Below are 16,224 nucleotides of genomic sequence, written 5' to 3' on the forward strand. Positions count from 1 at the left end.
CCTGTTGTTAAAAAAATTGAATCCCACCACTGGTGAAAGGGCCTCATAAGTGGAATAGCCTAGGGCCTCTTTTCATCTAAATCCAGCCCTGGTGATCTGCCAAAAAGACCAAGCCCACATTCAAGAATAGACAGGCTAAGAGGTTGAGGTATGAAACAGGATGTAGATTGAGCAAATTGTATCTTTAAATACTGCTGTAAAGGGATTCCAATTCCTGCAGTGAATCCAGTTGTGTCCTCAAGGCCAGCAGCACCTGGAACTAGTCCACGGATCACAAATAGAATAAGCAAAATGGCACTTCTTCTCCCCCACCCCAAAACCTAATAGAAACAATAAGAGGGACTGTTCCTTGTTGGCAGAAGCAATGGAAAAACATTAGTGACAGAACCTACAACAGAGTTGGCAGAATCTTATTTCATTCCTGATTTAAACTGAACTGTGTGGCACAACATTAGCATTCTGTTAAAAAGTAGTTTTCTCCATTTTTTTAAATACTTTTTTTGGGTGGGAACGGACACTAAATCTGTGTTTTTAAGGAGCCTGCATAAATCCTGGGAAGTCCTTTGTAAGAGCAAAAGAGTAAAAATAATATATTTGTATTGATTTTAGACCATCCAAATAAAACTACATCCTAGTTCTGAAAATTCTTGAAATTTATCTCTGAATGTGGAGAAAAGAGTAGTTCTTCTCTTGATGGTGCAGAATAGAGAAGGGATCACTTGTTTCCAACTTTCCCTCTCTATTCTCTTGTTCTTATGTACATAAAAGAGTTACTGCTGGACTAACTACTTCCTTTGGGACTTGCCATGCTAATTATTCACAGTAATCTATTTAGTGGCTCTGAAAAGTTCTGTTTCTTTTGATAGATATATAATTTACATTGCAGTACCTCTTGCCTCTTGTTCATGTCTCTGTTTTTGCTTCCTGTGTGTGTCATTTTTGCAAATCAAATACTTGTATGCTTGCTAAAGTTTACCAAATAAACATCAAGCTTTTTTTTGTTTTTGTTTTGTTAGCTCTAATTAATTGTTTGCTTACTCTGATGTGGACACAGGGGTTGATTGAAAGTGCACTGGGAGTTAAATTGGAAATTACAGTAATTTTCCAACAGGAATTATGTTGTAAATATAGGGGGAAAGTAAAGAATAAATACAGTTCAAATGACAAATCTGAAAATAATTTACTTGACTGGGTTCATACATGACTAGTGTTAGGTCAAGGTTCCGATTAGGTCAATTAGCTAAATTTATCACATCCAGATCAGCAACAATCTGGATACACATATTCATTCATTCAGCATTGCCAAAAGCAATTAAAACAATAAAAAAGATGCCTATGAACCTTCTTTCCTTGGCAGAATCAGTGAAAAATCCATAATTATGCGGAGATTATAAAATAGCACAGTGGTGGCTAATCTTTTCAGAGTGTCCAAAGTGCACGCCCCCAAACCCCCAAAATGCAATGCATGTGCAGCCCTTGCACATGCATCCCGCCCCTGCACATGCACGTGCAGCCCCCCTGCACGCCCCTGCCCCCGCACATGCACATGCAGGCCCCCGCACGCAACCCACCCCCCATGCATGCATGCTTGTGGCCCCCGCCCATTCCTCTGTGCATACACCCATGCCTCCCACATGTGCCCCCCCAAACATGCACGCACAGCCCCCCACACCCCCTGCGCATATGTGGCAGAGTTCCGATGACCAGCTGGCTGGCGGGAGATGTGTGCACATGCTGGCGGAGCTGAACTGGGGCAATGGATTGTGTGCCCACAGAGAGGGCACTGCATGCCACCTGTGGCACGTGTGCCATAGGTTCTCCATTATGGACCTAGCAGAACCATACTGTCTATTGCAGTTTAAATGGACTTTCTGTGCAGTAGAATCTTCAGAAATTCTTTAGGAAATGTTGAGGATACTTAAGATACTGAGGAAGTTAAGATCACCAAATCTACTACTCATCTCCCCTTCTATATGTTATGGCTGATCAGGTATTTGAACTTTTAGGGGATTATAGTATGAAATAAGAACTTTCTCCAAGACATAGCAACCAGAGTTTGAAAATTGTTTTTCTGGAATATGTGAGGCCATGATTTCATATTCTGACAGATCATTTGTGTAGAATGTTATTTGTTTGTTTGTTTGTTTGTTTGTTTATTCATGTCAGATGCATCACAGTTAAAATAAGGCATATTATGTGACATAATTTAAAATTTAAAACACAAGATTAAAACATGTGCAAATTAAGCAGATGTTGCCCAGAAAGTAGCAACATTAATTGTGTTCTGTCGTGTTGCCATGAGGTCTTCAAGTGTACACTGATCAGGGCACAAAGGGCAGTTATACATATGTGTTGTTTTCTGCACATCACCACAATTGCAAAAATCAGAAACCACTGAATAGCCCCATTTGTTCAGAATGTCCCTGAATATTGTTGTATTCAACTATTTCCATACTTCCAGTTTTTGTCAAACCCAGCTCCTCCATTGGTTCCATCCAGTGTTGGTTCTTTGTAGCTTTCCATAGGTCCACTCTGCTTTCAAATTCTTCAAAGTCTTACATTGACATAGGAAGTTTTCCCTGGATTTTAATTTCTGATGAACTAGTTGTAGGCCATAGAGAGGGTGTTGTCTAGATATTGATGGTTTGAGCTTCTCTCTGTATGCTGCTTCTTCTCTGCAAATAGGAGGGTTGGCAGTGCTGGCTAGGTGCTAGATTTTATCTAAAGGGGTAGGTTTAAGCCATCCGGTAATAATTCTGCTAGCTTCATTGAGAGCAACCTCTACTTTCCATGCATGTGCTGATTTATACCAGATTGGGCAGGTGTACTTGCCTGACGAGTAACAAAAAGCTACAGTTGTTGTCTTAAGGGCCCTTGGTTTGGCATCCCAGCTAGAGCTCATTAATTTCTTGAGGATGTTATTTTGTCCACTGACCTTTATTTTAGTGTTGGTTTATTTTAATGTTGGCATTTTAGTATAACACATTATTTTCTTTTCTTCTTTTAAGCATTTAATAGAACCCTCGTCAAACACAAGTGTAGAAGTCTTTATTAAGGGAGCAAGTTATTTTAACTGATTTATGTAAAAGTTGCAAAAGTGGGTAGGTTATTTTGACTGGTTAATTAACCTTTCTTTCTTTGGCCTCTCCTTTTGTTTTTAGAACCTAATGATCTTCCACCTCTACTGTTGATTGCAAACTCAGACACTATTGATGTCCTATATGTAAATGGAACCAGAACATCCATCTTTGGATTTTTGAGAGGAAGTGGAATTCAGACGCTGGATTATATACACCATAAGAACACAATCTGTTGGATGGAATCAAGAGATTCTTCAACTCAGTTAAAATGCCTTGAGGCATCAAAAACTGGAAAGTTGACTGACGAATGGATAATTAGCACCATTCCTAATCTTCATAGTAAGTATTGTAAATCTGAAAAAGTGATATTTTTCTAGCAAAATTATAAGAATGTTTTATAGATTAATGGCATTTTATTAATGCATGAATAAAATAGAACATTTTTTTTAGCATATAATGAAGTAAATTCTTAGCTGATTCTGTTTATGTTGCTTTTGGAGGTACAGATTTTGAAAAGCTTTAAATATTCTGTCTCATTTATTGTTAGATTTAAATCCTGACTTTTGTTCAGGACCTTGAGACCCTGAGGCAGTAGTATCTGTAATACTTCCTGCTCCAATTTTTCTTTGTAACAACAACCCTATAAGGTAGTCTTGGCTGAGATTGATTGTGAGTTTTCACAGTTGGAAGGGGACTCCAGCTTGGGTTTTTTCAGTGCCGGTATAATTTTTATATTACACAGCTTTACTTATTTAAGTGAATGTAATAGAAATGTATATAGTAGTAATAGAAAGAAAAACCTAAAGAGACAATGAAGAGGAGTTTTATTTATTAATTTAAGCCTGTGGATGCTGCCCATCTAAGCCAATTTTTCCTCAGTCAGCTTGCCCTATATTAACATCATGCACACATGTATGTACAGCACTTACATTGATTAATGATGAAAATTAGGAAATACAGTAGCAGCCAGGGTGGTTAGATATTCCTGTGCGGCATACTGTATATGGTTAAAAATGGATGGGATAAAATATCTTTGCAGAATCTGAAGGCAATTAATGCCAGCAAAAAGATATGTCCATATACACTGAAGTGTGACATGTTCTCCAGAAGGATTGCATGAATCCCTTGCTCGATTTGGAAATTATAATTTCATCATTTTGATGAAGTCTATACATACATCTTTTTTATAGCCCCACAGTACAGTAGCACTGATTCATATTCAGTAATATTTACAATCAGCTACTCTGGATTTTTTTACAAGTCCCCATATCAAAACAAATTACCTAATGTGTGGCCAGAATCTGAAAATAACATTTAACACAGCACAATACTTAAGCAAAATGGTTCGGTTGAGATTGGCATATGTGGGACTGATTGGGATAGATTGTAAGGGTGACACCAAGATATAATTTTAAAATATTTTATTTATCTATAAAATTATTGTAGTTTATTCCAATTTCATTTTAAACTGTATTTTATTCCAATTTCATTTTAAATCATATTTTATCCAATTCCATTTTAAATTGTTTTTAGTAATAATTTGTGTCTGGAACTCTGCACTTTGATATGGCCCAAGGACTAATCAATGAAGTTCAAGTACTAGTTTAATTAAGTATCCCTATTCTCTACTTCAGGGATGTCAAACTTGCATCGTCATGTCACGTAGTGGGACATTTTTTCCCTTTGCTAAACTGGGTGTGGGTGTGGGTGTGGCCAGCGCATGACACATCTGGGCCATGAGTTTGACAGCCCTGCTCTACTTGTTCAATTGCATTCTTGATCTTAGGTACATACTGTAGTGTCATCTTTCTGTCTGTACTACGTTATTTTGTTATTGTCAACCCTTATCTCTAAGCCAGTAATTCCCTATCTCCACAACTTTAAGATGTGCAGATTTCAGCTCCCAGAATTCCACCAGCCACCAGCCAGCAGGCTGGAGGAATTCTGGGAGTTGAGCTCTGCACAGCTAAAGTTGTGGAAGTTGAAAAAAAACTGCAAAGTATCAAGATAATTTTTGAAGTAGCAATGAACCTGATCTTCACCCTTCACGGTAGTATCCAAATTTCTGTAAGCTGCTTGGCTTTCTTTTCCTTCTTTGTATAAGGCAATGAATGTTGGCCTCACAGGACTTCTCAGTGTTTGGGCTCAAATAAACTATTTGTCTCCATCCCACGTGTACATAGAGAAGCTCAGCCATGGATAGAGTCATAATCACTTGCAAAAAGGGTTGCTATGCTACATGCTTCCAGCATTGCAACTTGCAGAAACATTTTAATAAAGGAGGGGAAAAAAAGATACCTTCATTTGAATGCATTATAAACATACACACAAAAGTAGACAATGACATACAACGATGTGGTGATTATCTTTGTGTGTGAGAGTGTGTGAGTCTATGCATGCACACACTTGTGGTTTGTAAGTTTAACTTTCTTGTTATTCTGTAGAGAGTAGAGCCAAGGGTGGCTGTTCAGACCAACCTGCAAGGCCTATGTCTGGTTCTGTTCTCTGCTACATTCTGAGAAAGGAGAACAAGGGGATCCTTGACATTTTCCTTACCCTTCTCCATCATCTCAGCCAATAAAATGGTTAAGAACTAAGGAAATTATTCTGCACCTAAAGTGAGAATATGGGTTTTGGAAGAAGTCAGAAGATGGGAGGGAACACTCAGATGAAAAAAAGCCCTGTTCCTGAGTGATAATGCAGGTAATCCTTAATTTACAACTGGTTGCTTAGCAACCATTCAAAGTTCATTCAGGGGGCTATTTACAACCAGGATTTGAAGTTTAGATGGCCAGGCTCCCATGGTCACATGATAACATTTTGGGGACTTGGCAACTGGCCTGAATTTATAGCCATTGACATGTTTACTTCCAGCTTCTGCAGTGGGGGGGGGAGGAGGATATGGCTATTGCAGCCAACAGATTTGCTTAATGACCACCAAAACAACAACAACAACACAGGTGCAGTCATGTGATGACCCATTTAAAAACCAGTACAATTTACAATGATAATTCCAGGCTCAATCATGGTCATAAGTAGAGGACTACCTGTAGTAACACTTGATTGGGTTTGGCCTTTTAGCAATATAGCACATAGTTTCCAGAGCCTAAAGAAGATTCTGAATAGTGTTTTAACTTTAATAGATCTAAATAGCTAGAGACTTTGTGGTCTTCCTTCTTAATGCGTGTTTATAATAATTAGGATAAACAAAGAAGTTACAGTTAAGTATATGCTTAATTGTATTAACTGTATCAGGCTTCATTACCAAAAGGACCATAGAAGGCTGAGTTTTTAGAAATGTGAACATTTTCCCCCCAAAATAAATGTGATTGTGATTAGAGAATTTAAGCACTACATAGCCAGTTTTATGATTGTTTTTAGACGTTTAGCCTTTCTGTATGCTTTCCATAATATAGTATGAAGTAATGCTATAGTTTTATCGTTTTCCCCCAAAAAAGGAAGATAAATATAGAACTACTTCAACTTGACATTTTGCATTGTGAAGGTTGTTTTTTTTTTTTTTATGATGCTACTGAGTTAGAGCATGTACTTGTAAAATGAAAAGTTAATTTAAAAATGGAGCAGAATCATTTTTGGCATAGTCAGATTCCCAGTATGTTATTTTTTTTTTCCGCCTGAATCATTTCAGGAGCAAAGTCATTTACTGTTTGAAAGAAATATAAAAAGAGTGAGAGCAACAATAATGTATGAAAAGCTGGACTATTCTGTCAGCATGTGTAAGCTCTTCAGTTTATCAATATGTCACAGAACATCTGGGACACCATGCGATGCTCCCTGCACTCAATCTGATGGTTCTGAAGTTGATCATAAGATGTCATTTTTGGTAGGCATCATTATATAAAAACTGTCAAGGCATATAAGCCAAAGTAATGAGGTAATTGGAAAGTGTTTTAAATATCTGCCATTGCATTTGTTTTCAGATCATACACTGGAATTTCTTTCAGTCCCTCATTAAAATTAAAAGTTCAGTATTTGTTTCTATCCTGTATCAGTAATAATAGAAGATAAAGCAAGCAAAATGTGCCTCTTCCCTTAATATAATTTTAGGTTATCTACACTCCCAGAGGAAATTGAATATGTATATTTTTTTTCCTTCTCTTGTTCTTTTTTAAAGAGTCAAAGAGATTAACGATATGATTCATTAAATGACATCTGAAAATGTTTAATAAAGCAAGGAAAGCCCAGATGTGTAAAGCAAAGCTAAAATGAATGCAAAATTAGTTTATATTTTTATCCTGAAACTTTCTCAATATTTGGTAAATTATATGTGTTCAGATATTGATATCTCTCTCTCGAGATCCTTTAGTTTTCTAGGTCCATGATAATTAGACTACTACTAAAGAACTGGTACTGCTAAATTTCAGAATCTAAGTCTCAAATCTATAAGAAAATGGCAGGCCAGAATACTTTGAATATTTATAGTTAGGACCAGTGATGGGTTTTACTTACCTTTGCTACTGGTTTGCTCATGCACATGTGCTCACTTCTCTTGTGCGTACACCACTTCTGCACATAGAGGGTATTTGATGACGTCCGGGCGGGTGGGTGGAGCTTCCCACTGCTGCTACTACCAGTTCGCCTGAACTGGGGCGAACTGGTAGCAACCCACCACTGGTTAGGACTCTCCTTTTCAAAGAGATTCTTGGAATCTGTTTTCAGAACATTAAAGTAGCCACGTTGTTTTCCAGATTCATACGTCTGTTTCAGAAGCTGCTCTTCATTGTTTCTGCAAGCATATACGTATTCAATTCCTATGTTTTAAGGTGTGTATGGAGGGGAATTGGGCAACATAATGACAAAGCAGTGATTGTGTCTATGCATGCATGAGGGAGCAGGAGAGACTTAGAAATTGTTTCTCAGGTTTTTTTTTCTTTTTCCTTCATGAAATGTGTTGCTAGTAATTAAAGCATCAGAATGCATCTACATGCAGGCACACAAAACAGATTATTAAAATAAATATTGCCTTTCTTCACTGCAGTTTTCTAATGTGTTTTAGGGTTACCTTTACCATAAATGCTGTAAAAGCACAATGGTTGTAATCAGTGGTGAAATCCATTTTTTTTTTTACTACAGGTTATGTGGGTGTGGCTTGGTGGGCATGGCAGGGGAAGGATACTGCAAAATATTCCCACTCCACTCCAGGGGAAGGATATGCAAAATCCCCATTCCCTCCCCCTCCTGGGGGAAGGATGTTGCAAAATTTTCATTCCCATCCCACTCTGGGGCCAGTGAGAGGTGGTATTTGCCGGTTCTCCAAACTACTCAAAATTTCTGCTACCAGTTCTTCGAACTGCTCAAAATTTCCGCTACCGGTTCTCCAGAACCTGTCAGAACCTGCTGGATTTCACTCCTGGTTATAATTCTTACCTTGAAATTAGAAGGTTGGTGATTTGAAATCGACTATTTTTAATTACCTTTCCTCTTTCATTGAGCTTCCTATTTTGTCCCCATTTTTGCTTTTAATTAGGCCAGCATTGTATCTTTTCATTGTTTTCTCCAGTCATCTGAAGTAGAAAGGATTCATCCTCAGTTCTCAAATAACTAAAATAAACTGTGGACATTCTTGACTTATCAAAAATGAGTGGAGGATTAATAGAGGTCTATTTTTGCTCTCCAGAAATATTTGTACATCTGTTTTGGTGATGGAACAATGGGGCAGTGTAAGTGTTTAGTCTCTTCACTTCTTGCCTTCTCATCCCAAATTAAAGAACGAAAAAGGGCAGGGCTTTGTTGTTACTTTTGGGGGGGGGGACAGTAAATAAAAAGATGTTGAAATATAATGTGTGGAAGAGGTTGAATATTTATATTCAATTCTAACAGTGACTTTAATAAGTGAACATGTGTGAATAAAAGTGAATTATAAATACATATGTGTGCAGTCCTATCTCATTAATTGAGCACATTGAATTCTAATTTTTCTAAATTTCATATTGGAATACTGATTTTTGAATTGAAACTTTACTTAAGTAGTAAAATGTAGATGACATTCTTCTAAAACCTTCTTTTTTTCCCCAAGAAAGCAGAAACAAGTCTAATGTTGACTCTAGAGTATATAGGAGACTCGATATTTGATTTAGAAGTAGTACTTTGCTTTTTTGCTGCTTCTTTCTTTTTTCAGTAAAAACTTTGAAGAGGGCATTATTAGCTCTCATAAGTATTCATACTGCTTTGGCTGGAGTGACTTTTTTCCTAGATAGTTGGTGCAGTTTGGACTATGTTCAGAACCTATGGGAAAAGAAGCAACAGATGTCTTCTTAATGGTGTAGTAATTGCCAATCTCATCTAGTGTAATTCTATTCATATTTAACAATTGAGTGGTTTGCTCATTATTTTTTTCAACATGTATGATTTTAGGGACAGTGGATACTTTAAACATGACATTTTATACTGGAAAATGGGTTTCAAAATCAAATTTCAAATGGGGCGGGAATCTTGTTTGCTTAGCCCCATCTGGTCTGGTAGAATAAAACTTAAGACAGAGAGAAAGAGAAAGATTTAAAATACTATAATGATAATTTTAATGATCCTTGAGGAAGTCGAGCTGAGGACCTGGAGTCACAAAATTAAAATACACATTCTACCTTTTCTCAAAGTCATTTCTTTAATAACTTTTCACCAGAAAATAAATCTATACTTTATTAAAATATTATACACATCTTTAAAATGTTAATTGGTTATTGCTTATGATCTTCATGAGATAGTAGTAAAATATTATTAAAATAGTGTATAATATATAAAATATTTATAACATTTATTAACTCTGAGGGACAGAATTTAGATTTCCATCGTCCACTTTGCCCTTCAATTATGATGCAGCAAAAAAGCAAATATGAAGTACAATGGGAAGGAAAATGGAGAGAAAATTACATGAACAATTCAAATATCATAGGTTAATATAATCATTACATATAGTTCCTTCCATAATGTAGTTCATCAAATGCTGGGTATTTCATAATACATTTATTGGTGCTAAATTATGCTTTAGTTTAACAGATTACTTCTTTGAAATAAATAGCCAATTTTGATTTACCATCTACACAGATGTAAAGATTGCTTTTTGAACGCATCATTACAAAATGTATCTCTATAAAACTGCATTTATTATTCAGCCTATACATCAAACAAGTATATAGTCTATCAATATGCTACTAAAACTCTTGTTCCTGTAACCTTTCACTAGGTGAAATAGTATATCATAGGGCAAAGTACCTCAAATGGGCTAACTTAGAGAATGTGTCCAAAATTCAGAACTCATGACTCCTGTGGAATTAAAATTGGCATAAAATAGTTTATGACATAATACAAAATGTCACAAAAGATTTATTCTGCTAATGTTTGAATGTACTACACAGTCCAACATGGACTATTTTCAAGGCAGATATATCCCTGAATTTATTCCAACTTTTCCAGGGAAGGCAGTATATTAGAAGCTCTGACATTGTTGAAGGCATTGAGGAATCTGCTAAGGAAATATCTCTGAAATGACCAATTGGTGTTCATGGGCTGTCTAGTCTAATACAAATTTGCAATCATTTGGAAGTACCATCAACCAAATGCAAAGTTTAAGTGAGATATATGAATCTTTTTCTTTGGATCTGGCCTAAGCATGGTGGCAAAGAAGTCAGCGAATGAATGAATGAATGAATGAATGAATGAATGAATGAATGAATGAAAATAATGAAAATAATGAAAATGGTTGAATGAACAAATGAAAATAATGAAGATGAATGAAAATAATGAAAATGAATGAATGAATGAATGAATGAATGAATGAACGAACAAATGAATGAATAGAATGAAAAGAATCAAAATGAATGAATAATATGTCAGGTTTAAATACATGGCATGCATTATCTCAAAAATATTCATCACTGACAAAACTTTAAAATGCATAAAATAGGGAAAAAACCTAGAATGTGCATGTCTTAATTTTCTATTAGAGTTCACTTAACTTGGAATTGTTTCTTTTCAATTCCTTCCTGGCCCAAGGTCAGGGCAATAATGTAAAAAAACTGCAATGTTTAATCTACTTTTCTTCTATTATCTTTTTTGTTTGTGTTCATGGGTATGTATGTAGCACAAAATATAAGTAGAACAGTAATAGTATTTAGATATTTTTTTCCATTTAGGAAGATAATAAATCTTCCTAAATAAAAGGTTTCTGGGTTCTTAAGATAATTGGATAGAATGTGGAAACTGGAAGGGGAGGGAAGGAAGACCACTACAGAAACTGTACAATGTTTCAGTAAATATGTTTTAGCCGTCTAAAACAAGATGGAAGAGTGGCTAATGGTGATAATATGGAACTAGGTAGAAAATTAAGTCTTTGAGTAAACACACAATATAACCTCTTTTATGTAACTTCAGTGATCAATATAAACAGTAAGAGGCTTATTTCTGTAAAAAAAAAAAGTTTTATAAATAAATGGCTAGAGTTCATTGAATAATATACATCAATGAAAAAAAATTCACTAGGAAAGAACAATAAAATTGACACTATATAATGTCTTTATACAGTCAGTGAAGCTACCTTGTGTAGATTATTGCCTATAGCTCTGATTACCAAATTTCAAAAAGGGGATTATAGAAATGATAGATGCACCAACATTGATTATAGAAGAGAACTGTCCTCTCTTTAAAGATGTCCATGTATGAATATTGATCCTGACACATTCTATATATGTGTATATAAATTAGAAGCAAAGGGAAAATTGATAAAATCATGTAATATATGCACCAGAGAATTCAACATGCTCAAAATTGATCAGCAGAATGTTGTATTTTGGAAGGTTTCCCTCTTCCCAGTTGTGGTAGAGTTGGGGTTAAAGTAATCCAAAAATGTCCCTCCTATAATATTTCATCCTAGGTTGACCTGCTGCAGCCTTCCAGAAAGTTGGAATCTGGCTTGAAGCTATGTGCCTCTGATGTAAACAAAGTGTCTATCTGAATGGGTTTTGTTCTTGTTTGGTTTGGGTTGGGTTGGGTTTTTTTGTCTCCTCACAGATTTGCTACTCATGATGGTTTCTTGCCATTCATAGCAGTATCCTGTGGAATATAACTTGTTGGTAATCCATATGCATTGTTTATGAACTATGTACAATCATTTAGCGATTTTACTATTAGGGCAAACAACTTTTCAGAGAGAATCACAATCAATGGATTCATTCTCAGCTGATCCAGAAAAAATAGCAGATCCTGCATTTGCAGGAAAATGCTGGGAAGAAAATAAAGAATTCAGTGCAAATATTCCCTGGAAGAATCCAGTCAAAAGCAGGAGCATATTGTTCCTAAGTGAGTTCTGTGATACGTTTAACTGTAGTTATGCCAAGTATTTACCTGAATACATTTTCAAGATGAAATTTATGCAGACAAACCTAAACAGATGATAAGTCAGATGGAATGAAATATATATTTTTGTTGACAACAGAGCTGTAAATATTATTCTGTGTTCTGGGAAAAGAAAGCTGCTAGTCAGTAGCTCATCTTCAGCTCAATAGGAAAGTGAAAAGAAAATTCACAGTTCCCTTGCCAATATGAAGCAATTTCACAAGGACTGATATGAATCTTCTTGAATGGTATAAGATCTGCCAACATTTCAAATCATTAGAACTATATTTCCCTTGATAATTGCCATTAATTTAATATTCTGTTCAGTCTGTAATGGATTGTTTGCTTTGGCAACTGAGACAGTTGATATATATATATATATATATATATATATATATATATATATATATATATATATATGTATGTATGTATGTATGTATGTATATATATATATATATATATATATATATATATATATATATATATATATATATATGCATATTCTTTCTAGCCAGGTTTTACCTACGTAAACTAGGTTGTTCTGCAGCCCTGGTTTTGTGAAATCTCATTCACAAGTTTCTGGGCCTTTTTTTTTTTTTACTGACAAACTGCAACTCTGTGTTGCTCTCTGGGAGACTCAGATAGCTATTTCTGCCTTATAAGGCTTCGTCAATGAGCCACACCCACTTCTCAAATATCCTCCCTGTAAAGGAACAATGTGTCTTTTTTCTTTTTCGTAGGCTTTTATGTGCATATATATATATATATAAATAAGAAACTTAGTTTCCTGTTCTGATTAAAAATTATATAGAGGGCTGCTTATTTTGCTAATAGAGGGATAACTGATAAACCAATTGCTTTACCATGCAAAAATCATGTTATACTCACTCTGAAATCTTTAGAAAGGATACAGATAAGTATAATATAAATTACTGCTTTTAAATTCTGAATAACTTATATCTGTATATAACTCATAAGGCAATGTCTTCTTCAAAGTTTGTCATGCTAGATCACATGGAAATAGAATGGAATGGAATGGAATGGAATGGAATGGAATGGAATGGAATGGAATGGAATGGAATAGAATAGAATAGAATAGAATAGAATAGAATAGAATAGAATAGAATAGAATAGAATAGAATTCTTTATTGGCCAAGTGTGATTAGACACATAAGGAATTTGTCTTGGTGCATACACTCTTGGTATGCATAAAAGAAAAGATACATTTGTCAAGAATCATAAGGTACAACACTTAATGATAGTCATAGGGAAATACTCAATATAAATCATAAGGATACCAGCAACAAGTTTACAGTCATACAGTCGTAAGTGGGAGGAGATGGGTGATAGGAACGATGAGAAGATTAAAAGTAATGCAGACTTAGTAACTAGTTTGACAGTGTTGAGGGAATTATTTGTTTAGCAGAGTGATGGCATTCAGAAAAAACTGTTTTTGTGTCTAGTTGTTCTGGTGTGCAGTGCTCTATAGTGTCCTTTTGAAGGTAGCAATTGAAACAGTTTATGTCCAGGATGTGAGGGGTCTGTAAATATTTTCACAGCCCTGTTTTTGAACTGTTTTTTTTTTTTTTTGAACTTTTTGAACGCATATCTTTGGCAACAGTTGGTTCATTTACCTGCCTCCTGAGACCAAACTTTTTCCCATAGAGGGGGTATACTGTATATGAAACTTTTTTCTCTGTTGTATAGCACTGATAACAATAACACACACACAAAAAAAAAACATCAGTGACTAATTAATAACCGGCAAAACGTATCTGATTCAAAAAGATCTATGAAAGGAATAACACAACGAAACTGTAGGCCGATAACATGCTTACCTACAGTGTTAAAACAAATCTTGTCTAAAATGCTACTAAAATTTCACATTTATGTGGATGATCTGAAGCTTTATGGAAAATCAGAAATCGAAATCCATATATTGGTAAACACTGTAAGAATTTTTTAGCACAGGAATTTGCCTAGAGAAATGTGGTACCGTAGCAGCATAAAATCACAAACAGTAATGAAACTGAAATGCCAAATAGGCAAATCATTAGAAGCCATCAGAATGATGCTTACAAGTATCTGGGCATTTTACATTTGGATAACATCAAGCATGGACAAATTAATAATGTGATGAGTAAAGCAGGGGTGAAATGCTCCCGGTTCAGACCAGCTCGGGTGAGTAGGTAGCGATGGCAGTGGGCAGTTCGGAGAACCAGTAGCAAAAATCCCTGCCCCGCCCCCCATGCCCAGCTGAGCCGCGCGATCATCAGAGCCTTTTTTTCTCTTTTAAATGGCTCTGACGATCCCAGCTGAGTTGCCTGCTAATCGGTAGCAAAAATCCCTCCCCCTCCTCCCCTCAGCTTGTTTACCTTAGCTGCTGGTCGCAACACCTTGCTGTAATCCCTGCAATCCATTGCATTAGCAAGCAACTGAATCTCCCTGCCTGCAGTCAAGCAGGCAGGGAGTTGTGGACTTCAACTCTCAGAATTCCTCAGCCAACAAAGCAAAGCTGGCTGAGGAATTCTGGGAGTTGAAGTCTACAAGTCTTAAAGTTGCCAAGGTTGGAGACCCCTGTTCTATTGGGTAAGTTTTTCCCCCCTTTGGGAGCTTTAAAAAAATAGTTAATTGGGGTTTTTTTAGTTGTTCTTTTTTTAGATCTAGCCATTTAAAGTTTAGAAAGTTTTAAATTTAGCTGCTTTTATATAAAAATAAAAATAAATAAAAATAAAATAATATTTGTGCAGCTTTCTGAGATTTAGTGTGTTTCTGTAGTGTTTCACTCTAACTACACAAACACACAAAATCTCACAAAGCTGTATGTTGAACTTTGTGTGTGTAAAGTGTGAAAGTTCTTTTTTTGGGCTTTTTGTGGCTCTGTGAGGTCCTGCTTGTTGCAGGGGCCATTTTGGGTCTAGCACAGCTGCTTTAATATTGTGGGTGAGCCAGTTGTGTTGTGTTGTGTTTTGTAGGTTAAAAAAGGGCAAAGAAGTGACATTGACTTGGTCACGCCCACCTGATCAACAAGCCACACCCTCCCAGTCACCTTACCACCAAGCCACACCCACAGAACCAGTAGCAAAAAAATTTAGATTTCACCCCTGGAGTAAAGAATACATCTAAATAATGAGAAACTCTCTGAAAACAAAATTGAACAGTAGAAACACCATCAAAGCCATCAATACCTGGACCATACCTGTGATATGAAATGGAGTTCTTAACTGGATAGAAGAAGAACAGGTTGAAAAACAATATAAAAGCAAGAAAATGGATGATTGTTCAGTATGCATTATATTCCCATAGTGATATTGATTGATTACACCTGCCGTGCAGAAATGGAGTTTATTACAAGTCAAACAAACTGTTGAAGAAGAAATTGCCTGATGTAAAAGACAGTAATGTAATAGAAAGACAAAAAAAAATGTTGGCAAGGAAAATCATTATATGGCCATTTTTGTACAAAGTATCGAGAGAAAAGTGGATAAAGATAAAACCTGGCAATGGCTTACAACCAAAACATTTTTTAAAAAAAGAAAGAAACTGAATGCTTTATTTGACTGCAGCTGTGATTTTACATTTTTGTGTATATAGTAATAATAATAAATATCTAAACAGTCTAAACCAGGGGTGTCAAACTTGTGGTCTGCAGGCCGGAGGCATCATGTGCTGGCCACACCCACCCTCATTTTAGCAAAGGGGGAAAAGTCACAATATGTCATGTGACGACCTGACACCGTGAATTTGACACCCCCAGTCTAAATCATTTAGCTAACTGAGCAACTAACCATAATAA

General features: G+C 35.9%; 1 protein-coding gene across 1 annotated transcript in view; it reads left to right on the plus strand.

Annotated features, from left to right (window-relative positions):
• Positions 1-16,224, plus strand: part of LRP1B (LDL receptor related protein 1B) — a 989,801-nt gene that overhangs the window by 583,319 nt on the left and 390,258 nt on the right. Inside the window, exon 6 of the mRNA XM_070957016.1 lies at positions 3,162-3,419. Coding sequence (XP_070813117.1) covers positions 3,162-3,419 — 258 coding nt within the window. The remainder of the gene's footprint in view (positions 1-3,161; positions 3,420-16,224) is intronic.

Source organism: Pituophis catenifer, unplaced genomic scaffold (genome assembly GCF_029215685.1).
Source record: "Pituophis catenifer annectens isolate HBS135680 unplaced genomic scaffold, rPitCat1.0.hap2 SCAF_1, whole genome shotgun sequence".
NCBI classification, from domain to species: domain Eukaryota; kingdom Metazoa; phylum Chordata; class Lepidosauria; order Squamata; family Colubridae; genus Pituophis; species Pituophis catenifer.